The sequence below is a fragment of the Diabrotica undecimpunctata genome, chromosome 7 (genome assembly GCF_040954645.1).
Source record: "Diabrotica undecimpunctata isolate CICGRU chromosome 7, icDiaUnde3, whole genome shotgun sequence".
NCBI classification, from domain to species: Eukaryota; Metazoa; Arthropoda; class Insecta; order Coleoptera; family Chrysomelidae; genus Diabrotica; species Diabrotica undecimpunctata.
This window is the reverse complement of record NC_092809.1, coordinates 93,137,256-93,164,617: the sequence shown is the minus strand read 5'-3', so window position 1 is coordinate 93,164,617 and position 27,362 is coordinate 93,137,256. Positions and strand designations below refer to the sequence as shown.

The window sequence follows — 27,362 nt, the reverse complement described above, 5'->3', positions numbered from 1 at the left end:
AATACATTAACAGTGTCTGAAGAGGTAGAGAATCAGAGACCACTGGGACAGAAGAAAGTGACATGTAAATTGTCATTCACAACTATTGACAGTTAATTACTAACGATCTCTTTAATTTAAATTTTTAAATTGTGTTGTGTATTTAAGAAAGTTAGACCTATAAATTATTAAGGCATTTTCACATTTTATCTTAAGTGTACTGTACTCCGAGCTTTTCAGAATAAACGAGCTGAAAGTGAATTTTACAGTACACCAAGGTAGGTACAATTTAATTTACTTTTTTTTACTAACTAGTAAGTAAAAGCACATAGGCACGTTTTTACTGATTGATTTTTTCAGCTCCCTTTTAAATATTTGTATCTATTTTTGGTATTTATATTAATTTGGTATCTGTATTTGTTGAAAGTAATTGTGGTTTTGGTTTTGCTTGTGACCAAAATAAGTAGGTACTTCTATGTTTTATTTTTTTTTAAAGAGTATGTATCAGTATTTTGGCAACAAAAAATAATGATAAAACTACATACTAAATTTGCTTGATTTTTCATGTATTACCTATATCTAGTATATGTCTCCATTTTTTTAATATCACCTAATTCATATTGTAAATATCAAAGTTATTGGGTATTCTTCATCTAACCCATCTACCAACATGGGAACTGGTCTCATAAAAAGAGACTTACTACTTTATTTTTCTTTCTTATTAGAATATAAGCAAGTATGTTAACTTGGAAAGGAGAAAGAATTCATGCAAGTTGTCATTGGTGAGAAATACATCAATAATTGAATTTCTTGTGTTACCCACAAAATAATAGTACATGTCCAATTTATATCTTTTTTACAAACCTATAACTACCTATTAAACATAAAAAAATCAAGTTATTGAGAGTTAAAAATACCAAATAAAATTATTGAATTATTATTAATTATATATTATTACTGTAATGGGCAAAAGGAAATGATTACAAAGGATTGTTGTTGTTGGAAACAGGATTATAAAATGGAAAAGATAAAAAATATAATATATTGCACATGGGAGAAGGTGACACCTAGTTTTAAACAAGCCATAGAAGTTGTTTGCTTAGTATTGAAAATACAAGAAAGTGAACATGGAAAATGAGAAATAAAATCAAGAATATGGAAAGAAAATAGCAAATATTGAGTTTGACAAACTAGATGTTAATATGTATCAAGGAATTTAATAACAAGAATATAGACTGTAATTAGACTTACAGTTACATATACAATAAAACATGTGCAGATGAGTTATCTAGGAGAATAAGCCACAATCAATTATGAGAAAAATATAGAATCAATAAATAAATAAAAATACAGTAGACTCCCTATATAACAAGAACTGAAAGGGCAGACTAATTACCTTGTTATAAGCTGATCTCGTTATATCAGACAATGATAATGCTGTGCATACATATGAATATGTAGTTTTCTAAAACAATAACTTCCTATAGTGAAGCTATTCGGAGCAATATAAGATGCTAAATATTCTTTGAATGGCGTTTTTGAAAAAAAGTTGTTTACTTTTATTGTCAATGATATATTATGTTAAACAAAAAATCTGTACTTACATTTTTTTCCAACTACATAATGTATAAAGCGTATTTTCAATGATAACAAAAACTATTGCTTCTGCAATTGGAAGAAGTCTGTCATTTTTGACTGCTTTAAATTGTCCAGTATCATTCTATCTATCATATTTTCTAAAGATGTGAAACAGTTGTATGCTTCTTCATTTGCGTTTTGTCTTTGGATAAACTTTCTTACAATGTTTAAAGCACTTTCCACATTTTGTCTATTAGGATATTCACCTTCTTCGTTTTCTACCTCAGAAAAATTTTCTGAGGTAGTCTTTTTTTATCTACGAGTGCCCATGCTTTGTGGATAAAATTTATGGCATCTAATAAAGTAACAGGAGATTCACTATGGTTTTCCACATTATTCAGGATCCGCTTAACTAAAAGTTTTCTGTAGTGAACTTTAAGGGACCTTATGATACCCTGATCCATCGGTTGCAGAATAGGTGTGCAATTTGAGGGTACAAAAAGAAGTTGAATGTTTTTTAAACCGTTAACTTTCGGATGGGCTGTACAATTGCCATTGTAAAAGAATCTTTCGATGTCTCAACTCTCTGTCCTACTTCAAAAGTTCTCCACTAAAAATATCTGCTGTCATCCACGATTTTTTATTAAATTTATATGTGACAGGAAGATGATTCACACCTCTGAAACATCGTGGTTTTTGAGATTTCTCAACGATGACTAACTTCCTTTTTTCGGAACCGGATATGTTGGCACATGCGAGTACAGTTACCCTTTCTTTTGATAACTTGCCACCTATACAACATTCATTTTTGAATTTGAGGTTGTAACGAAATATTTTGGCCTACCACATAGGGTATTACTATATGGGGTTGAAAATTGGAGTAAGAAATTATTGGGGCAGAGATAGGGCAAGCAAAATAAACGAAACTGTGCGAACGGCACTCGGGTTTGTTTGGAGAGCTGGGTCGTGGATAAGTGAATGGCAATGGGGTTGGATTGGGGCAACTACAAAAAAATTAAACAAATGGATACTTACATAAATCTCCTGGACAAAAGGGCAAATAAAAACAACAAGAAAGACCTCTAGCTATTTAAAATAAGGACGCCACTTCGAAGAATTCTAATCTTGCTGGAAAAAGGAAAAAAGGCTCTTCTTTCCTAAAATAAAGAACACTAACAGGAGTTAGGAGACTTTTCTAAAATAAACAAAATGGTTCAGAGAGATAAATTAAACATTTATTACTGTCTGAACACAAACAGTTACAAAATATTAAATGATACAAAATATATATGATATAATCAGTTACAAAAATTTATAACAAAAAAACTTACATGTTTCCTATTCGTTTACAAGTGGGAATTGAAACTAAACTTACAAATGTTACTGGGCTATTAACTGTGGCTAATAAAAAATTATTGCAAATAAAAAATTATCTTCTTAAATAATGAAAGCAATTATTATTTTTTTAAAAAATGTCTATCTTGACTTTAAAATTTAAACACCGAAAAAGTTACCTGAACCTCACTAAATCTCACTCTGCACAATATCTGGGGTCGGGAACTGGATACATTAAAACCTCTGGAGGCATATCTGGGTTTTCGACCAGTGACAAGAAGATGAGGGTGGAAGCCAGCAACGGCTGGAACACAAACCTCGAAAACTGGTCTCCTTTAAAGACTGAAACAGGCACAGCACAACGGCAACATGAGGTCATCTTCAAAAACTGTTCTAAAACTGCTCAATACTACACATTTAACTGCTACTGTCACCTTATACTACATTTCCATGTCGAAAAAAGGAAAACGAAAAGATTACGAATTTGAAAATAAATTCGAACTCCAACAAAACTAAACACGCCTTAATCAGCAGCCGGCTTTACCGAGAGTGAACACTTACTTTTAAAATTCATTCGCACAATCTTGGTATAAACAAAACACTTACAACGGTAACGAGAACGCAAAATATCCTAAAAGAGACTTCGATCGAAGAATACCGACAAAATACGCATCTTGTGAAATATAAACAAACTATAAAATGGTTTACATTAACTCTAGCGACGCAAATAAAAGGAAGTTGAAAGATTCAGTGTTTTAACTTGTACGAAAGGAAACAGAAATACACTAAGATTATTCTTTGATATTTTAACAAATACGAGGGGATTTCAATACATATCCAAAGAATTTTCAAATGCTACAAGGTTCTTATCTTGAGTAGATTAGATTAGATTATGTGAGGTCGTTAAGGCCATGCGACCTCACCGCACTTCGACCTATAGAGATCTTTTGTGCATACCTTAATCTAGTTAAACTCTAGAATGCCAATACTTCTGATGAAGTTGATTAGCTTCCTAGGTGACTTGTTTCCTATGTCAGAGGACGTCAGACTGACCTCTCCTAGGAATTTTAGTCGTTTGCAGAACAGTGCTACGCAGTTGCATAGTATATGTTCTGCCGTTTCTTTTTCATTGTGACAAAAACGACAGTTCTCACTATCTGATTTGCCCATGTTCTTGAGATGATATCTCAGAGGGCAGTGACCAGTGAGAAGGCCAGTGACCATTTTGATATCTTTTTTACTCATTTCGAGAAGGCGGTTTGTTGCAGTAGGCGATACTTTTATGAGCCTTTTTGCTTGCCTTTGTCCTGGTGTGTTAGACCAATATGATCTTTGTTGATTGAGTTCCCAGGTACGGAGTTCCTCTCTGATGTGGTTTTTTGATAGTCCACAGAAGGGTTCCGGACCCTGGAATGGGGTATTAGCTCATTCTTTTGCGAGGCTGTCAGCTTCCTCATTTCCTGCAATTCCCTTGTGACCTGGCACCCACATCAGTTACATTGCTGCGTTCCGTCAGCTTCTTGAGAGATTGTTTACAGTCCCAAACCAACTTTGACTAACATGTAAATGACTTTAGAGCCTTTAAGGCGGCTTGGCTGCCTGATAACATAGAGACTTTTGCCCTACGGGTGTCTCGGTTGAGACATTCTTGGGCACTTATGTCTATAGCATGTATTTCTGCCCAGTAACTCCCACTCCTGCTCTTTCATCTATCTTAGATCCATCTGTATACCATATGAGTGAACCTTCTTCCACTTTTGGTTTAATTTCTTCACCCATTTGGTAGTTTTTTATGACAACTTCAAAGGGTGTTTCAAAGTCGAATTTGACTGGCATAGCATCTGTCGGCATGTCCTCAGAATCCAATGGAATTTCTTCTAAGATTTTCAGGTGGCCAACTATATCTCCAGGTTTCATTAATTGTGTTTGTCGCAGTTTTAAGGCGGTAGTTACTGCCTCCCTCCTTATGCAGAACTGCAAGGGAGAAAGGTTCAGCATCACCTCTAGAGCTGCAGTGGGACATGTTGACATAGCCCCTGTGATTCCCAGACAAGCTAGTCGCTGCACTTTTTGCAGCTTGGCGTTAGCTGTTGTTTGTTGTGTTTTTGGCCACCATACGAATGATGCGTATGTGACCATGGGCCTAATTATTGTTTTATATGACCAGAGAGTCATTTTCGGTTATAGGCCCCAAGGCTTTCCAAACGTCTTGCGGCAGGTCCAACTTGCCACCAAAGCTCTGGATAAAATTTTTTCAATATGACTATTCCAGGTGAGTTTTTGATCTAGGGTTACCCCCAGATATTTTACTTCCTTGGAATAGTCTAATGTGATGCCATTCATAGTTGGAGCCTGTAAATTGTATTTACGTCCCCTTGTGAAAGGTATCAAAGTCGTTTTACTGGGGTTGACACTTAAGCCCTCTTTTGAGCACCAACTTTTAAATTCGTTAAGAGCAGTTTGCATGAGACTAGATATAGTCTGGTCATGCTTGTCCCTAATTGTAACAACTAGGTCATCTGCGTAACCTTGGGTTATAAAACCAGAATCATGCAACTTAGTGAGAAGGTCATCCATCAAATTTTAAATTTCCGACAACACAATATCGGTCGGTAGATTAAATAGAAGTTTATTGCGGGTGGCAGTTAAAAAGGGTACCTATTTATTTATAGCCACGGCCGGGCCAAAGACATAAAAACACACGATTTTCGATCTTATTTTCTCTCGTTCTAACCAAATTTGCCTCGCTATAGAGGTTTATAGTTCAATATAAATTTCACTGGACATCTAATGTACCTCGTTATAAGCGAAACCTCGTAACAACCGTGTTCGTTATAGAGGGAGTATATTGTACTTAGGCAAAACATGAATTTTTGCTAAAGGTACAACAAAATGAATTTGGAATAGAGGGAAATGTTTGTAAAATTGTTAAAAGATAGATAATATATCGTCACCTTTACATGAACCGTCTATTATTGTAAAGGATAGTACTTTAGAAATTTTAAATAAGGATACATGGACCATTCGTCTTTTTCTTCTAGTTCTGCATTGTTTTTGTTGGATATCATGTTGACTATCACATTCACTATTATATGATGTATCACTAATTGTGTCTATTTTGTGTACCATGCCTCCGCGGCACTATAAGAAGTTTATTCTAGCAAAATTCAATTTTTTTGAAAATTCTTCCCAATGTTTGCACAACAGTTAAAAATGACTGTTTTTTCATTGTAAGTGTTTCCGTTATGACAATTTCTTTCTGTAATAACAATTACAAATTACAATTACAGTTAAATTCAGGAACAAAATAATAAAACTCATAAATAATGTAAAATAAATAGTTACCTGAAAATTTGAGTCGTTATTACATTTTTCAAGAGAAACCCTGAATAGATTAGGAACTTCTGACAAACTCCTCATATACAAGGACTATGTATTCTTAAAATTATCCTTATCATTGCAATTTATGGTGTTTACACAAAGGGTTCTTTAATGTATTTGTTTTTATGGTAGGTAATATAATCTTCTTAGCAAAAATGGAGTATGATTCTGATGAATTAGAAAAAATAAAAACTGAAAATGTTACACTTAAGCAAGATTTAGAAAACCGAAATCAAGAATTACATGAATGTAAGAAAAATGTTAGACTTTTACAAGCAGTTCAGATTGAATGTCAAAATGAAATTGATCTATTGCAATCAGAAGAAATTAAACAAAAGCAAAAATATCAAGAAATAATAAAGCAACTGGAACAGGTGAGTAGAAGTGTCTCTTCCTTTACCTGTCATGCTTCCTACATTGAAAGTTGCAACTCTCCTATAACTCGTTAATTGCCACAATATCACGTAGGTACAATTACCTAATTACGATATTAAATATATTATCATTTTGTTTTTATGTTCAGAATATTCATAGCATGCGAGCTAGCCACAACGAAGAGAAATTAGCCTTTGAAAACGTTATCACGAAAATGGAAGAAAAAAATGAGCGCATGCAATTAGAATTAGAGGTTTTTAAAGAATCTGATAACAATACAACTAATTTCGTTGGTGATACCAGTTTGCTAATTAAAGAGATCCTTTATGAGCCACCAGAGGTTTATGAAAACCAAGAGTTAAAAAAGACTTTAACCCAATTACAAGAAGCGAATGAAATATTACTAAAAAAAGTGGAGGTAAGTATCATTGTTAAATTATATTCTTAAATATTTTTATCAAATATAAATAGATGTTTTTCAACTATGTAATCTATTTAAAAAGATAAATGTTGGAAATGATAATAAATACTGAGCTTTCGATATTTTATTATGAGTGTAATTACAGATTTTTTATTTATATTGTTGTTAATAGGCGTACGAAGCAGAAATTGAAGATTTAAAAGAGTGTTATGCTTGTGCGAAAAATGATTTAAAAGAGGCTAATATAACAAATCAATTTTTAAACGATGAAGTATGCGGATTGAAAACTGAAATAGATACCATAAAAAATCAACCTCTTAAGCAAGATAGCAAAGGAAATTCTCTATTTGCTGAAGTTGATGACAGGTAAGTACATGTTTTTTTAACAACATCTATTTCTAGGGTTAGGTTAGGTTAGGTTTCACCTATTAGGTGAAGATCTTTCATTTAAATAAAGATGATGGACTATCCTAGACTGGCATGAATCATCTTGTAAAGTTGACCTGTACTCCTTAATTGTGATTCGATAACCATATTTCCTTATGTTTCACCTTGTTGCTCATTTTAAGTAATGGCATTCCAGATATATTTTTGAACAGTTTGATTGTTTTTAGGAGAGTATACCTTCAAGACAAAATTGATAAAATGAAGGCAAGTTATGTAGCAAAGACACAAGAAAACGCACAACTCAAACATACAGCACATCAGTTACAATTGGAAAATATGCGCCTTTTGGAAAAGTGGAAATCGGATGTGGAAGAAAAAGATGATGACCAACATGGAATAATTGTGGCTCTAAAGTAAGGTTTAATTTTGTTTTTCCAATTTAGTATGTCTAATCAAGATTAATATTTGGCAAATAGTTCATTTTACTTGTATCGTTTTTATGACTCAGGAAACTATGCTTATATGTCTAGGTACAACAACAATGGAAGCAAGCTGAACCAATAAAAAACTGAATAGATACCTTGGACAGAGACTAAAAAAAATTTCTGCACAGATATGAGAGACTACATATTATTCAACAATGGAGAGAGTGAAAGATTATTTGGGGTTAAATTTCCTATTAGCAAAAAAAATTGCACAAAGAACAGATATTTTGAATTTTCCGGCATTTTCCGATTTTTCAGGTAAATGAAAATTATCATCATCATAAGGGGCTCAACAATCCGTTGTGGATCTTGGCCTACTCACAAAGAAGTTACCACTCCTCTCGATTCCTGGCAACTTCCCTCCATCATCTGACCTTTAGAATCTGTAGGTCTTCTTCCACATCATCCGTCAATCTTCTTCGTGGTCGTCCTCTACTTCTTGTGCCCTCTGGTTTTGAAAATGTTAATCTTTCGTGTATTCGGGATCTGACATGCTAGCAATGTGTCCAGCCCATCCAAGTCTCTGCACTTTAACGAATTTCGCAATATCTGTATCACTGTATAACTGATATAGTTCAAAGTTGTATATTTGACGCCATAGCCCATTTTAATTGACGGCCCCAAAAATCTTTCTAAGGATTTTTCTCTCAAACATACCAAGAAGTCTTTCATCATTTTGAGATAAGGTCCACGTTTCAGCCCCATATATCAAAACCGGTCTTATTAAGGTCTTGTATATATTGAGCTTTATTGTACGTTTTATATTTTTATTTTTTAAATGTTTCTGGAGACCGTGAACAGTTCTTTTTGCTATTGCTATGCGTCTTTTTATTTTATTTCGTCTTTTTTACTTCGTCGCTTGTCGTGTTTGTTGCGTTTACTAGCGATCCAAAATATGTGAATTCTTTGGCTTGCTTAAAGGTATAGTTGTTAATTTGAATTATCTGTTGGATATTTCGTGGGTTTTTAGAAACCAACATATATTTGGTTTTTCCCTCGTTTACCACAAGTCCTAATTCACTTGCCGCGTTCGTAAGCCTTGTAAAACACTGCTCCATGTCTCTCATACTTCTGCTCACTATAACTATATCGTCAGCGAATGCGAGAGTTTGCGTCGATCTATTAAAAATAGTTCCATTCATTCTCGTATATTTGCCCATAATTGGTTAACAAAGTTTTTTGTCCGTATTTGATCTTCTATTTGCTGTCTGTATACATTTGCAATGTCGGGATCTTTTAGTTTATTTATGTCGATTTTTTCTCTCCTTTTCCCGATCTCGTTTTTTAAATTGGATATTCTCTCTTTAAATCGTTCTTTAACTAAATAGTGATGACTATCTATGTTTGCTCCTCTAAAAGACCTAACATCTAACTAACCCTAAGTTAGAGCAGTGTCTTGCATTGATGATTATATGATTTGGTTAATCGTTTCATTATCAGGAGATTTCCGAGTTCCCTTATGTATATCTTTATGGGAAGATCTTGTCCCAGCTATTACCATGTTCTTAGACATCGCAAAGTTTATGATTCTGAGACCGCTATCATTAGAGTCTACGTGTAGGCTCTCTTTCCCGATAGTGGGCGAAAATATATTCTCTCTTCCGACTTTGCCATTAAAGTCTCCTGCTATTATTTTGATGTCATTTTTTGTGCACTCATCGTACTCTCGGTATGTGTCTCATAGAACATGTCTTTTTCATCATCCTCTTTTTCTTCCGTTGGAGCATGGATGCTCATAATATTAATATTAGCGAACTTCCCTTTAAGTCCCTTTCGACATATCCTATGATCAATAGCTTTGAAATCGATTACACTATGTTTGACCTTGCTGCTTACAATAAATCCGGTACCAAATTCGTGTCGGGTAGGATGTCCACTGTAGTAAATATTGCAGTTATTTTTTTCCAGGATGCCTGAGCTAGTCCACCTCACTTCCTGTAAAGCAATGATATCTGCTTTGGCTTTATTCATTTCTTGTATGAGCAGAGCCGTGACTCCAGGCTGATAAAGACTTCTTACATTCCACGTCCAAATTTTTAAATCATTATCCTTATTTCGTTTGCGATTTCGTAGTAGGTCAGACAGTCCGGTTTCTTTCTTTGTAGCTCTCATACCAAAAGGTTTGACCCCCTTTTCGGAGGGCCATTTTACCCGCTCTCGTCGATTCCCGACCCAACTTTCCACCCGAATTGGATACCGGATCTTCAGTTAGGTTGTTCGGTTTACAGAGGACACCAGCGTAAAGGTGAGAGTCGGATTTGAGTAGAAGAGGCTAATTGAAGTAAACTGGAATCAACTCCACGTTTTCGCATTCTATTCCTTTATCCCCCATTCCGTCGAGTTACCTCAGTTTAAAAAAAGAATAAAAGTTTTACGTTTTTTAGAACAGGAGATATTGCAAATGTATCAGCGCGTGCCAATTTGAAGTTCCAATCTCAAAATCTGGTGGGCTCCAAACTTCTTCCCCCACCACTCAGTCTTGACAGAGTCCACTCGAGAACGTTCAATTTAAAGGGCTAGTACCTATTTCAAACTACATAAATTGCAAACTTATCAATTGCATCATAAAATATGCGCATTCACTAAACAATCGGCGAAAATTTCAACTCTTAATATTTATAAACAAAAGAGATATGCTTTAAAAAAAAATTACTAACTTTCAAAAATTATTATAATTTTTTCGGGTAAAGACCGAAGTTCAGAAGTAGGGGAACACGGGAACAATGAAACACAAACTTGTTTTTTATTTTTCCTATTTTTGCATGTAGGTATATAAGTTTGAAATGTGTTTTAAAAGATGCCCTTTGGTACTAGGAACAGACTTATAGTAACATCAAAAAGCTTATTATTAACTATTTTGAGTAATAATCAATTCAAGTTAAAAAAAATGTTTCATTGTGCCCCACCTCAAAATGTTTCATTGTGAAATATATAGGGGTACAATGTAACATATAAAAACGCCTAAGTTGTACAATAAACCAATGGGATTGCTTTAGAAGTATGCCCAATAAAAGTGCTATGCTATAGTTTTATTCCCATAATAAAAAAAAAATAATATAAAATCAATAATAATAAGGAAAACTAATTCAAACGTTGAATATATTAGTTAGTCAATATTTAAATTAGTGAAGTCGAATCCGAAAGAAATAAATTGTTTTTGGCGTTGGGTTGATCCCGTAAAAACCGGTTTCTCCAAAATCGTCTTAATGCTATTCTCAACGACTATTGATACATCTAGAACTGGTGGCTCTACAAAGGTGTTATTTCCTTTTTTTCTGAAAAATTTCACTTCGAAATCTCCGTTCGTATTCTTTTCTTTCATAACAAGTCCAACGTAGAACTTACTATTATGGCTGTTTAATTTATATTCCACCAGTACATAATCATTTTTAATGGGTGACCTATCCAGATCTATGAATTTGTCTTCATTAAAAATGAAAATGTCTTTAATGACATCCAAGTCGTCATCAGTCTTAATATAATTGACTACATCTTCTTCAGATGAGACTGAACCTCTTCGATTTTTTTGGATTTCTTCCTAGTGTCCTTATTAAAATGTGTTATTTTCCGTTTGATCATTTCTCTTTTTGCTATTGATACCGCCGTTTTATTGGCAATTGCAGTCATTTCTGGAGTACTGGTTGCTGTCATACTTTTTCCGCTTGCTCGACTATTTCTATTGTTTTTCATACTCTCTGCCTTGGGAAATCCTCTGAAATCTGCAGGTCCGCATAAGGAAATTTTTACATTACTGATGGTAGTAGAAGTAGTGGGGTCTTGAGAGTTGTTATTGAAACTTGAGGAGTTGGCATCTGCATCGATTTCCATTATTGAGTTGTTGATTATTTCAACAGGTGCATCACCTGACGGTGGATCCTCTTTTACATGACAATTATCTGCCAAGTCCGCCATTGGTCGATCGGTAACGTTATTACATAAATAATCGGCATCGGTGAAAACATGTCATGTCATATGGGTAAATCCCCGTTTTCTTAAAAGCATCAGTGATGTTTGATGGAGTCATTCCTCTCTCGTGAGCAATTTTTACAAAACCAGCAACATTGTAAATATTTGCTGTTTGTCCAGGATGCTGCATCATCCAAGTGTCTATTGCACCATTGTAACACGTTTTGAATGGCTTAAACACTCCAATGTCTAACCGTTGCAATTTATTGGTGGAATGTGGTGGAAAAGTTAACATAGTCACTCCATTTTCTTTGCACAAATTAAGTGCCTCCAATGATAAATGACTTTCGTGATTGTCGCATATCAGAGCGATTGCATGCTGCTTTTTGAGTGGTGGATGAAATGTTTAATAACTTCAACAAATAATACAGAAATCATCCAGCCTGATGGATTTGCCAAACCAAGAGTACCAGTGGGGGCTTCCTGCACCATATGAGGCTTAGTACACGTGGAAATATCATGACGGGGGGATACAGTTGCTGCTCGCTGAGATGAAACAACAGGTTGTCACATTAGTACCCTTCTCAGTACTAGTACACTTGCTGACCTGCTTAGCTCCTTTTTCGGAAATTATTTTTTGAGACCCCTGAATTGTGCATGTGCCTGTTTCGTTCAGATTAAATACTCGTGTTCCATCTGCAAAGTAAGGATTTTTGTACACTCCTTGCAAATTGTCAAAAAACACTACTTCTACATTTGCCCTTGTGAAAGAAGTAGCTCGAGACAAACTACATCGCTCAGGCGTTCTTTGTCTGAGCGATGGATTTCTTTTCAAAAACCCATAGAACCAATCTTGTCCTGCCGATTTGTTAGCGTCCCATGAAATTTGATATTTTATTTTACTTATTACTACCATATCATAGGCAACTTTCTTGCATTCCGCCACTGGAAGACCATAAAACATTTTGGAACACATTAGCAAATACTCTCTCAGTTTATTTTCTTGTTCTACATTAAACGCTTGTCGGACATTGTAGTGCGTAACATACTATAAATTTGTATCACACTCATAGTCTTTTTTTGGTTGACATGTCTAGATAATGTTACGTAGTTTTAATTTTTAATTTTGCTGCTTGCCTGATGGAGTGGCCTTTACAAACGAGCTCTACTGCATCTTTCATGTCAGTCTAAAGAAACAAATCTTTATTGGTTTTTCTCCGACGATTTCGAACAATACTGGAACAAAAATAGAAATATTATTTTGATTAAATGTTAATGGGGCACTTTGAAACGTTTCAAAATGCCCCGTCGAGTTATGTTTCATTGTACCCTAAACGTCCATATTTTCTATTTTATGCCAAATTCACAAAAAAAAACAACAATTATAGAAAAGAAAATACGTAAAAGCAATTCAGTAAATATAAACGTTTCGAATAATGCTACTTAACTAGATAAAATATTGCAGTTTTTACCTTAAAATCAAACGATGTCCGCACGTAACAATTTAGTTTTGTCACACAGAAACACAATTTCCTCAGCCGCGTCCAAACTACAACTGACATTATAACGAAACAAAGATCTCTAGTTCTGATGTCGACCGAAGCGCCACTGACAGTAACAGGTAGTCATTTACCCGCCAGAATTTGAAATACGAACAATGTTTCAAGGTGCCCGTGTTTCAACGTGCCTAAAAATATACACGGGGTCAGACATGAAGAAGTTTTAAAAAACGATTAAAGGAACACAGAAAACCGTTTCTCAATGAACAAACGTGGAACACAGAATTCGCAATCAACAAACAGATATTGGTTGTCTACCTTACTAAGCCTAACAGGAAGTAGTAGTAGTACTGTGGTAGACCCCAAGAACGCGTAGAAAATGATGTGCATTGTTTTGCGTACGAAGTAGTTTAAAATTTCTCTTCTGGAGAATCTGTCGTTACAGCGAAACACTATATGTTAATAATTAACCACAAATTTAATAAACAGGTAATAATTGAGTCTTTTACAAATCATAAGAGGTTTTGATAACGTTTCAATAACGTACCTGAACTAAGACACGAAATAAAAATCAGTTTTCAGGAAGTAGAGATAGCCATAAATTCATTCAAAAATAGAAAGTCACCAGGACCGGACGGAATAACAAACGAGCTTCTAAAACGCGAAGCAGAAAGTATAACCCTAGAGATGACAAAACTTATACAAAAACTAATATTGCACTGCAAGATACCAGACGCATAGAGAAGCAGCATAATAATACCAATGTTCAAGAAAGGAGATAAAAAAGACCCAACAGTTATAGACGTATAAATTTACTGAACACCGCACTTCCACAAAAGTCCTAACCAACAAACAAACAACTTTATCAAATGAACAACAAGGATTCAGATCCGGAAGATCCTGCGTAGACGCCGTATTTGTACTAAGACAAATCACAGAAAAGGCCATCTAGTACAATAAACCAGCATATCTATGTTTTATAGACCTGACAAAGGCTTTCGATCGCATCCAAGTCGAAGACGTTTTACACCTACTGTATAAAAGAAAAGATACCAATCGATATTATACAAATCATCGAAAACATCTACTTCCATAATCGAATACAGGCAAATATAAATGGAAAACTAACACAGTGTATACCACTACAAAGGGGAGTCAGACAGGATGACGTTAAGCTCACTTCTCTTGAATATAATAATGGACGAAATAATACAAGCAATACGTAGAGGTCATGGTTACGGAATGGGAAACAAAGAAATCGAAATATTATGTTATGCAGACGACGCCGCATTAATCGCCGAGACAGAAAACGAGCTCACGAGATTAACACACATCTTCAATACAACAGCCAAGAAATACAATATGATAATATCAGCAGAAAAAACCAAATGTATGACATCTAAATACCCACTACGATGTAAAATCGAAATTGATGGGAAAATAATAAAGCAGGAAGCAAGGTTTAGATATCTGGGAATTGGGAATAGATATAACTAGTTACGGAGATGATGAAGAAGAAGTACGACAACAAAGCTTAACAGCAAGTAAAGCAGCGGGATCTCTTAATGACACAATCTTGAAGAAGAAACACCTAAGACAAGACACAAAAACAAGAATCTATAAAGCAGCAATTAGACCTATAATAGACGGCGGAGACAAGACCTGACACATCTAAAAGTAGACGACTACTAGAAACAACAGAGATGAAAATACTCCGACGAATATCAGGGAAAAGTCTATTGGATAGGAACAGAAGCGAAAACATAAGAAAAGCATGCAATATAGAAGACATAAATGGAGTGGAACGAACACATTAGTAGAATGGCAGAGGATAGGATAGTACGAATAGCACGAGATAAGTCACAAAATGGACGAAGAAGTACTGGCAGACCAAGAAAAGATGGTTTGATAATTTAAACAATTTAGGAGGCTAATATTGAAGAAGAAACAGACTTTAAAGCCTACATATAAGAAGGAACAAAATGAGAAGTTTCGCTTATGTCCGTTGTTGCTCTACATTCCACGTTCTTTTTTTAATCGATACTTTTCTTACGCCAACAAAAACCTAATTTTTTTATTCTGTTTTGTTAAGACAATTTTATTTTTATCTATTTATTTCTTAAGAGATTGACAATTAGTTTTTTTTTATTGTAGATCTAGAGTTGATACGCTGGAAAAAATCATAGAAAAGTATAAAAAGGAGTTATCGGAGAAACCTCTAGTTATATCAAGTAACAGTTTTGAAGAATTAGAATATTATAGCTTAACATTGAAGGAGAAAAAGTAAGTGTTTATTTTGATATCCTACAAAGTTTACAAAGTACTTTAAGTTTTACAATATCATATTTTAAGTTTGTATATACTAAAATAATACTATATATCGTCGGCTGTATGCAATTGTGCCTTAACTCAAAAATTGACAAAATTGAGTTAACCTCACTAGAGGGCTTGAAAAAGCCTTCTTTATGACCTGCAAAACTGGCACAATAATAATAGCAAAAATGTACGCTGGACGTCACTAGTGTCGCTATGACATATCGGTTGAGATAAATTGTTTCTTGCAGTACTGGCCCTTTTTAGTTGTGCAGTGGAAGTCGAACTCTGTCGATTTCAAGTTTCTATGCAATACCGGCACTTTTGAGTTGTGCCACTATAGCAAACAATTTTAAATATTTTCAGTAATTAGTATATTTCATATTTTCAGAGAATTTTGGAGTTGTGTCATTTATCACATTAAACAAAAGGAATACATTTCTTGTTTTAAAAATGTTAAATCCAAAGGGTTATTAGAAAAGACGGGAATTAATTATTATTACTCTATTATTATTGTCTCATCTATTAGACCTTCCAATGACTTCAAATAATTATTTCAAAACCAAAATAAGCCAAATCGATTCAGTCGTTCCCGATTCATTATAAAAAAAGTTATAAAAACATAAAATTATAAAAAGGAAAAGACAGTTAAGATTTGATTTCACGCACAGGGCGCTTGCGCATCCGCTTATACGTATTTCGGCCTAATAGGCCTCATCAGAACGGCTTTCGCAATCGCTCTGAACGTGAAATAAATCTTTTCTGTCTTAGGAAGCAACTGTAACATGGCTTCTTATAGACGCAATGTAGCGACATCTGATAATAAAATCGAAAATTAGTCTACATAAAATTATGTTTGTTAAACGTCATTTTATGATATTTTATATGTAGTTATAAAATATCTTAAAATGAAGTTTAACAAATGGATCAAATGAACTAAAACTGTAAAAAGGTGAAGTCGTATAAAACATTTTGAATTTACAACTTAAAAAAATAATAGTCATTCATCGAGATAAAAAATATTCTATTTCCTAAGTTGGACTAACAAATAGATTTTTACTATTTAACAAATTTTATTAAAATCGGTTCAGTGGTTTTTTAATATTAGCTTGGACAAACATTGTAACACGAGATTTTTATATTTATAATTTGAATATGTGTACCAAATTACTCCAATCCACGGGGTGACTTTTTTAAATAAACTTAAACTAAAATTTATAACATTATGGCACTTGACTATACAAACTACTAGAGATCGATACTAAACTTTTGAGTGGTATATGAACTTCCTAGGTATTTCCGTTCCAACACTGTAAGCAATTGTATTTCAAAAATGTATTAAGTCACCCCAATTGACGGTAATGTTCTGTATTTTTCATTGTATCAACACATTACTCCAGTTTCTTTAAATCTGTTTACAATTGTCCATGTTCTTCTTCGGCTTTTGTAATTTAGAACGTTATAAATTTCGTTTTTGTACATTTTCCATATTTATATTACAAAGTGATAACATTGCATAAAAGTAACCGGCAAGCTATCCCCACTTTTTCGAATTTTGCCACTGCGCAACCAGAACTCACGTCTCTTCTCTATCTTGAGCTACGTTAAATCGTATTTATTTTGTGTTTATATTTACAGCAAAGAACTACAAGCGTTAAAAGAGGAAATGAATTCAAAATCCTTACAGAGATTTATGCTTTCAACAGAATTAAGAGAATCGAACGAAGAAAAGCGAAAATGGAGATTGGAAGCTATGTCCAAACAACATGAACTTGAGCTACTCAAGAAAGAATTATCAAAAGAAACGGAAGGTAATACAAAGCCAGTACAAAAACAAGAAAAATTAAGTTTTATAACTTTAGCAAGGAAGGATGTTAGCCATAGTAGTGCTGAAAGTAAAAAAGAAATTGCTTGTGAAAAAATATTAGAAGACAGTGTTAAAAGACTTACATTAAGAGAACGGTCACCTGAAATACATGGGGCATCTTTGGATCTCTCGGATGAACAAAAGGTATTTTATCTATTATTTTCTTATCTATATAATTTTGTAATCTTGTGTGGCATAATTCCACATTTATGATTAAACAAATCTATTCGATCTTCCTGCTTTCCCAGATTTTTATTTAGCCTATAAAAATTATACAGAGTGGACCAAAAATGTGAACACGTCTATTTATCTCTTAAATGGATGGTACGACTTACACAAAAATTATTATGCAATATGGAGATTTGATGATTGCAATGTTGCCAAATTTACCATTTTTCTAATATCATTAGCCACTTTATTCATTTGATATCATAACACTGTCTAATTATAGATAGATACGTTTATTGACAATTTTTACATAGTAAACACTACATGGCATGTCACAATATAAATAAGTCACTTATATATACATAGGAAATAACTAAGAAATAATACAAGAACACATGATATAATATATAGAGTGAAAAATAGAAATATACAAATACAAAAAAAACAATTCAGTTAAATGTAAAATAGTTTTCATAAAAACGACCACACTAGGAGCTCAAACAAACAAATTCCTGTATATTATAGGAACGGTGTTCCAGCAAGAAGTGTTTTGCTAATTTATAAAATTGTTTAGAATTTATTGCCTTAATATCAATATTTTTGTTCAGGTTTAAAAAACAATTATACAGATTATAATCTATTGTGTTAAGTTGTGTAACACACAATCTGGAATATGGTATAATAATATGATTTGTGTTTCTTGTATTGTACTGATGTTGATCAGCATGTGTTTTTACATCTTGTATATTATTATTAACAGTTAACAAACTTTCAAATATATATCTTAAAGGTAAATGAAGAATGCTATACTTTTTAAACAGGGGTTTGCAGCTGGCGCGATATTATGCTTAGTCAATAATTCGGATTGCTGCTTTTTGAAAAGTGAAAATGTTATATGCATAAGACGAGTTTCCCCAAAGAATTATGCAATATGTCAGGATACTATGAACCATTCCAAAATAAACGTACTTACCTAAGAATATCTCGACCTACAGAAGTAGCCAATCTGTGAGGTGAGCTTCTTACAAAATCCTTTAATATGGTGCGAACAGTTCAACCTTGTATCCATAGTAACACCTATAGAAAATGTCACACCGAGAGTGCAGTACGGCTAATATAGGAATGCACAATTGCCGGATTTCACGCCTTGTGCTTGGCGATACAAACAGGTCCACGTGGTAGTCACAGAACCGTACCCAGATCTCTACGCCGGGCTCTGTTATTTATTATAAAATAATATATTGATAAAATAATTGCCTTCAAGTAGCCAAATAAAAGGCATGAATTTGAATAAAAAGACCTTAAGTTTTTAGCGAGAATTTTATTATAAAACTGTATACTTTATTAAACTAACAAATGTATTTTAAATTACATTTCTTGATAGCTATAAATATACCGGGTGGAACCTCCGGTAACTCGATTTCCGTGCACCCAGCCCAATATCCAAGAAAAACTTTTTCTTTTGTAAATATGTGAAAAATTATCAGGAACGGGAATATCGAAAAAGCTTTGCACATTTTTTAATCCTGGCGATGTGGTTAAAAAAACACGTTGCGCACTTGAATCACTGCGAAACACCTATAAAAATTTCTTTTGTGGAAATCTGAAGTGCAGTTTTTGTCCTTGTTAAAACATAATGCAGTCTCGCATTTTTTACACACAACATAAGTTTACCTAGTTCCTTGGCATAGCAACCTGGTAGTTTTCAGCGAAACCTTGTGTTATTCCATATGGGATAATGGTTTTCCTTGCCCACACTTGACCAGATGAGCAGGTATAAAGTTTATAGTGTAAGTTATTTAACATTATATTATATTTATACTTTATTAAACTAACAAATATATTTTAAATTACATTTCTTGATAGCTATAAATATACAGGGTGGAACCTCCGGGAACTCGATTTCCCAGAACTCGTGCACCCAGCCCAATATCCGAAAAGCCCATACTCTGATTGGACTGGTAAATGCATTTTATTGGTTATACAGTGTAAAATAATCGAGGTTACTCACAGATATTCAATTAATTATACTAAAGTCGTCCTCTACATCCAAGATGTCGGATTCGCTTTCGCTACTCTCCCCTGTGTTCGCGTGTATTATCAATTGGTCTACGTCATCTTGCAGGTTGTCCGCAGTCCACATCTCAGTTTCCGTTTTCTCAACAACATGAGTGACATAATTGCGCCAATTTTGCTCTGTGACGCGTGCGAAACCGTCGTCTATCAACTGGCGTACCTCGTCGTTTTTAAAAGTGGTATTATGGGTACCTACATATCGCTTAACTTGGTTCCACACCATTTCTATAGGATTCAATTCGCAGTGATATGGAGGAAGCCTTAAAATATAAACATTATGTTGTGAAGCATACTCATCAAGATGATACTTATCGTATTGATCTTTAAAAGCACTCGCTGCTTCTAATAGCTCGGATTTCAAATAACACTCCTCGAAAAAAATGTCTTTTTCCACTAGCCATTCCTTGATTGCAGCTTTATTCCAGGAATTGTTAGGGAATCTCTCTTTACGGGAGTGGTACGATGCATTGTCCATTACAATGACATTCCTGCGACCATTATTTGGTAAATTTGATATTAATGTCTCCTTAAACCACGACTCAAAATATGCGGCATCCATTTCATCGTGATAGTCGCCATCATTTTTCTTTGCCAGAAAAACACGCTGTGTGCCAGGAAGGAAACCTCCTGAAAAACCTGCATGCAATAAAACATATCGTGGACCTCGTTTAGTAGGTGCTTTTAGGCCAGTACTTAAACCTTTGAGAAAAGCATCACGACTGTTTTGTATCGTAGTATCGCACCATTCGTAATTTATAGATTGGCCAACATTAACCCACGATTCGTCCAAATATATGATATTGCAATGGTCTTTTCGCAAACGTCGTATAGTTCTCAAATAATTATGGCGCCAATGAATTCTTGGCATCATGAAGCATCATTCATGAAGCATCATGAACACCATGATGCTTCTTCTGCCACGTTTCTTATAAACAAATTCAATATCTTTCAGAAGTCTGTATAAAGTAGAAAGAGACAACGGCTGTATATTCTCATTACCTTGTATGAAGTTATGTATATGCTTTAAGAATGGCGGCAAATTTTTCATGAAAAATTCACAATGAACAATTCTCCGTAGAATACTTCTTACACCCTCGTCATATGTGAATATTCTAGAATTTGATTGACACACTCGTTTTTTACGTTTTTCTGGCGATTTCAACGTTCCACTCTGTTCTTTTTCTTTTTTGAAATTGTAAATGCTTCTTTCGCTAACACCAGTCATCAACGAAGTACGTCTTACAGCAGCACTTACATTAAGTTGTTCCGTATTTTGTAAAAAACACAACACATTTAACACTACGAGTTTAGCGCAACCGTTAAATAATTCACCGGATTTAAACTTATGGGACTCCATGCTCTCTCTTGAAACTCGGACTAAATTTTGAAGTGTAGTTTCGTTTTCCAAAAGCACTTTCACCCTAAGGATGGGTAGGGGGTGAAATAGGGAAAGCTTGGAGTTTATCAAATACTAATTATGACAAACAAGTTTATTGCATATTTAGGTGATTATGTTAATGATGGTAATTTGTAGCAGAAGTTTTACAAAAGAAATGAAGACCTATTTATAGAAACAACATAACTGTATTTTTAATATTTTACATACAATAGAAAAAATCTAATTTCTATGAAAGAATTTAAAATTTGAATATTATATATAATATCTATAAATAATATCATTTCCAAGTTTCCAAATTCTTTCCTAGAAATTATGTAGGTTTTTTCTATTTTATGTAAAACATTAAAACTACAGTTATTGTATGTTGTTCTTGTAAAGAGGTGTTCAAATGTTACTCTTATGAATATGATTCAATTGTATATCTCATGTTGACGTTTTATATGCAAAATTCATAGTTATCGTTGTCAATAACTCATCAATGCCCTTTTTATTCTACTGTATACGTATACATGATATAAAATATTTTACTCGTACTGCCGGCAGATGCATTTTATCCAAGTCGGTCCTGTGAGACAATGAGCAATCAACAGCTGGAGAAAACCGACAACCCTGCGCGTTTATTCTCCATAAGAAAAGCATTGCCGTATCTTACCCGTACTGCACTCTCAGTGTGACATTTTCTATAGTAACTTTACTGGTTTAGATGGTATAACCCATCTATCGGAACTAAATACTATTGTCTGGGTTTTCTGCTCGTTTAACTTAAGTTTGTTATAGTTAAACCAGGATTTAGATTTTTTTAACATTTCCTGACTGTAATCAGTTTTACCTCTACATAATAAGGTTGTGTCATCTGCAAAAAGAACACAGTTGGTGTTTTACAATGCACTTGGTAAATCATTTATATATATCAAGAATAGCAGATGTCCCAAAAATGATCCTTGTGGTACTCCGGTTGAAACTGGTAGAGGATTATATTCTTGATTATTAAATGCGACAATCTGCGTTCTTTCTGTAAGATATGATTTTAAAAGGTCGTGTATAATACCCCTTATTCCATAGTACTCCAATTTTATCAATAGTGTTTGAATATCCACACAATGAAAAGCTTTTGTATGGTCACACATTAATCCATTAGTAGGTTCACCTGCATCAAGACTTGAACAATATGTTCTATTACTTCTAATAAAGCTTTAGTGGGGAGGTACTGGGTTCTCGGGATAAAGCCTAATCGGAGTTTCTCGTACCGTTTGATACGAATTATATATCCATTATACGTCTCTCGTTAATAAAGCTTTAGTTGTTGAGTATTTTTTTTTCTAAAACCAAATTGAGAGCTAGATATAATTGATTTGTTATCCAAATAATTTGTTATATGATCTTTAATTAAGATTTCAAAAATTTTACTTATTATTGGTACTAAGGTCTGTAATTGTCTGGAGCATTTTTATGAAGTGAAATTATTTTTGATATTTTGAATACATCAGGCCAGTAACCCAGTTAATACATTTGTTAAATATTATTGTGAGTGGTTCAATAATTATATCTAGAGATGCCTTAATAATTTTACTGTTAAAACGATTGTAGTCAACATATGAAGAATTTTTTAATTTGTGTATGCATTCTTTCTCATTAGATGCTACTATTGGGGGTATAAAGAACGAACTCGATCTTCTAGGTAGCCTCCTAAGATAGTAATTTATGTCATGCTCAGAGTTTCCTATTGAGGTCAATATAATATCTGCTATATTCGTAAAGTATTGGTTAACCTCTTTTGGTGTTAAGTTCAGATTGGACGTAGTATTTTCCTTATAGGTTTACTTTTTAACAATACTCCATATTGTCTTACTTTTGTTAGTGGATTTGTTTATTATGTTAGCATAAGCAGTACGTTTTTATTGCTTGCTTGTATTTCTTTCGCATTTGGCAATATTTTATCCAATTGTCAGTAGTATGTGCTTTCCTAAGTTGCTTTACAATCATAAAGTTGTTTTCTCAAATTTAGAAGTTTGTGATTAAACCAATGAGTAGCACGTTTTCTGCTATTCACATTCTTTAAAGGAGAACAAATGCTGTATTCTTCACACATATCTCATAAACAACTCTGTCATGTTGGTTGAATTACAGTGGATTATCATCAAACACAGTCCAATCTTTGGATGTAATTTGTTGCTCCTCGTTCATCCGATTTCAATCCTAAAGTTTATTTTTACTGGAGATACTTGAAAAGTAAAATTTATAAAACTAAACCAGCAAGTGTTGTAGAGATAAAGAGGTTATATCTTAAAAAGTACATAGTGACTTGATAAAATATATGACAGTTTTTAAACTTAACAGAAATGCAAAAGTAACGAAACGGATTCTTCTTATTCTTAGAAAATCCATATCTTACGATAAATAATAGCAATAAAGATTCTCATTTTGTTCTGTACCTTCGAATTTATATGTTAGCCTATAAAAAATACTAAAACTCAAAATATAAAAACACTAATGTTAGTTGCTATATTTTAAATGATTTTATTAAGAAATCAATTGATCGTATATAAGATATCAATATTTGTATTTAGAAAATTCTTTTAATTTTTAGGAAAGTAGCGAATTCGAAACATCTGCACTTGGTAAAGAATGTGTTGATCACAGTGTTACAAATAGAAGAGATACAATATTAATAGATAAGGAATACAACAATAAAGAGAATAAGCCTGACAACGATGTGACTATGAATAACGTAAGTATCATTTATCTTCACTCATCCATTAGATACTTTCAGTCTGTTGACTCCATTATACCCTATACTACATATTTCTCTAACACATAGTCTCTATTATTTCATTTTTCTCTAATACATATTCACACACATATATATATATATATATATATATATATATATATATATATATATATATATATATATATATATATATATATACATATATCAGTTTGTCTGGTTTCCATTTACATATTTTAATTGTCTAACTTTGTTCATGCTGTTCACAAAATTTTTTAATTTTAATTTCTTTGGATTTCGGCTTAATCTTTTAGTATATACTACTTCCTATACCATTTCTTACACTATTATGTGTACAGTACCACATCACTTCCTTTCATGTTCTACCTTAATATCAATTTTCATAATACTTATGATGTCATAGGTTATAACTTATTCAATAACTAACTTGTTTTTTCAATAATAGAGATTTGCAGATTTAAGACAATAAATATTATCATTTAAATAAATTTAATTCTAACTAAAGGTTTTCATTAATAAGATATTAGGTATTATTACGGAAATTTTATAATTTTAAAATTTTTTTAATAATTACATTAACGCTGTCTTTTTGAATTAAATTTCCTGTCACCTCAGCCAGTTGGTCTGTGTCGTTTTAACTGACAAGAACCACGTGTTCAAGTCGAGCAAAGAAACATGTTGCTCTTTAAGTATTAAATTTTTATCCAATGTCATCGACTTAGAGTCACCTTAGAATTTAAATTTGGAATGTAAAACCATATACTGATGTCACAGCTACAATTTTAGTGTAGCTTTAATTACAAAAGAAGGCATTGAAGATGATCTGGTCTAGATCGAAAACGTCACGTTATGCTACTGTATAAATTTTGACGACACTTTTTTAAAAGTTTTAATATGTTTTATACCTAAATAAAAATGTCAAGTGTTTTACTTCTGTATCATTTTTTTAAACGATGGTATACAGCCAACTACTGGGATTTTCCCATTAAATTTTTGTAAGTATTTTCCGTTTTGTGAAAAACTTTTTTAAAAGTAGTGGTAAACGGATACAATTTTCCATATGTACGTAGAGGAAAATTGACTTTGAGTACATGTAGAATATACACCCTTACTTATAGGTGACAATATATATCCTTATCCAACACCTCGCAGAATTTTCATTTCCTCTGTTTTCTCATTGTTGACTTTACCAGAAGCTTCCACATTTTGTTGTGTTGAACTTTGTCAAATGTGTTGTAATAATCAATGAAGTAGACATATACATTACAGTCCATATCTCTACATATTTATAATAGCACTTACGAGGTATGTCGAATAAGGCATCTTTTGTTCCCATATCTTTCATAAATCCAAATTGTGTTTTGTTCGCAAGTTTTGTATAATCTCTGATATATGATTTTACATCAAAGTTTTAACAAGTGAGTTATGATACTTATTCTTCTGAAATCACTACACTTTTTGGCCTCTTGATTCCAATTGACCTCAACCATTCTCTGGGTATTTTTCCAGTGTTATATGTTAGAAGACGTGTTACAGTTGTGATATATTTTCTTGAATAATTATATAGCTGGAACCACGTTCTATTCGGTATTTGATTTTGTATACTACAGTATCTAGAAGGGTTGGTATAAGTATGTTGTAACATTCGTTCCAAATTTTGAGATATTTCATGTTAATAATATAAACCACTGCATCACAAAAACTTACAGGAAGTTTATTTGTTAAACCATTTTTTACATATTTTTTTGCCAGTATATCCACTTACTCTTTATGTTCAAGACCGATATATGCTTTAACCCATACAAAATTAAAGTTTTTGTTAACTTTTTACAGTTCTAAAATCCGTTTTTTAATTGCATATATGATATAATTGGAGGAGTAACTTAGCCAAAACCAAGGAATTTAAAACAGATAGGGAGTCCGATATAATTATAGCAGAATCAATTGTAGACTTTGTTAAAAATATCAAAGCATCGTAGATTGCAATAAAATAAGATAAAATATGTTATCCAGTTTGTACAAATAATTAATATTTTTGGAGGGAATATAAAAAGCACATACCACACCATCCTTGGCCTTGGAAGCATCGGTATATTATATTGCCAGAGATTCTTCGAAGCTTGCAGTATCAAGTATAATAAGTTAACATTAATGTGAAAATTATCGCTATATGAAGGTTTCACAATCTTTATATTCAGAAACAATTCATCTTTATGAATTGTAATCATAAAGATCTGACAAAGTTGAACTGAGGATATCTTGATTAGATTGAAGTGCGATGCACAGTAGTGGAGAATTTTTCTTCGACCAGTATTTATTTGTAAGATCCTGTTCATTTAATACAACTATATTTGAATATAGATTACTGTTGGTTCTGTATATTTTGAGAAGAAATTTGTCTGCAAGGAACTGTCTTCTGTGATTTAAATGAGGCTCAATACCTTCTACATGAAGAGGCTCAACTGGAGTTGTTTTTATTGCACCAAGACATAAACGTAGGACTGAGTTCGGCAAGATATCTATGTATTTTGTTTAAAATCTGTAAACTGGCAGAGCCCTACAAGATACATCCATAATTCAATATCGACCTGATATAGGCATGATAGAATAATAAAGCTGTTTCAACGCCAGCCTTAGTAACAATTTTCAAAAAATTTAGTCCTTTTATACATCGGTCTAACATGTAGGTAATATATATTTTTCATGTCAATTTCCTATTATGCAAAGATATTTGACGGTGTCTTAAAGGGGAAAAGCGATGAAGCTATTTCCCATAATAAAGGGATCATTAAAAACATTAAACATATTCTTCTGCTGTTGTTTTCTTGTGGCACCTTAGCGCAATTTACCATTTTTATTGGGAATAAGCCACAATTTTACTTTAAAATAAGGTTACTTTGTAGTTTTGATTTCCACTTTGGAAATCGTTTCAAAAATACAAATTATTAATAAATTTATTAACATACTTTTTACAAAAAAAGTAACATGGCTGATATTGACGCATGCGCACAAAAAATTATCATCAAACGGTCTACTGTTTATTGGCAAATAATTTTAGTATGATCTAGTTTTTGTTTTTATTTTATTGTGGATATTTATTAAGGTTTTTAGTGTTTACTTATTTTGTTTTATTTCAGCCAAAGAGAGTTACATTTGCTGTAAATACCCTATCTCCAAAAAAGACTGAGAGACGTGGCGGACGAAGAATTCTTCTAGGAAAACCGATTTATTTTAAAGACTAAAGTTGGAAGCTGGGCATACTGACTGACTTTATTGTAATGTCCAATATATTTTATGTTTTTTATGTTTCTACAATATTTTTATGTGTTTTATGACTAAGATAATAAAATCATAGTTTTATATTTCCTTAGGATTGTTATAAATATTTTAAGAAGTTTACTTTTAATACTTTTTAATTGTAAATAAATTAAATTTTAATTTTAA

The 27,362-nt window shown here is 33.0% G+C and overlaps 1 protein-coding gene across 2 annotated transcripts; it reads left to right on the top strand.

Moving 5' to 3' along the window:
* The first annotated feature begins 53 nt into the window (after positions 1–53).
* On the top strand, positions 54–27,362 carry LOC140445586 (protein Spindly-like). Of its 2 annotated transcripts, none has more exons than XM_072537758.1 (9): positions 54–257; positions 6,406–6,647; positions 6,797–7,066; positions 7,242–7,435; positions 7,684–7,869; positions 15,501–15,629; positions 17,298–17,670; positions 23,757–23,897; positions 27,056–27,362. In XM_072537758.1, the coding sequence occupies exons 2-9, from the start codon at positions 6,429–6,431 to the stop codon at positions 27,158–27,160; spliced, it is 1,617 nt and encodes a 538-aa protein (XP_072393859.1). In that variant the 5' UTR covers positions 54–257; positions 6,406–6,428; the 3' UTR covers positions 27,161–27,362. The 2 variants fall into 2 exon arrangements, with proteins under 2 accessions (XP_072393859.1, XP_072393860.1); XM_072537759.1 differs by lacking the exon at positions 54–257 and adding an exon at positions 422–442.

Excerpts from the sequence above, each read along its gene's own strand:
- LOC140445586 (XM_072537758.1), top strand. The coding sequence starts at position 6,429 with ATGGAGTATGATTCTGATGAATTAGAAAAAATAAAAACTGAAAATGTT. Across the intron at positions 7,067-7,241 it reads TATTACTAAAAAAAGTGGAG|GCGTACGAAGCAGAAATTGA; the intron begins GTAAGTATCATT and ends TGTTGTTAATAG. Across the intron at positions 7,436-7,683 it reads TTTGCTGAAGTTGATGACAG|GAGAGTATACCTTCAAGACA; the intron begins GTAAGTACATGT and ends GATTGTTTTTAG.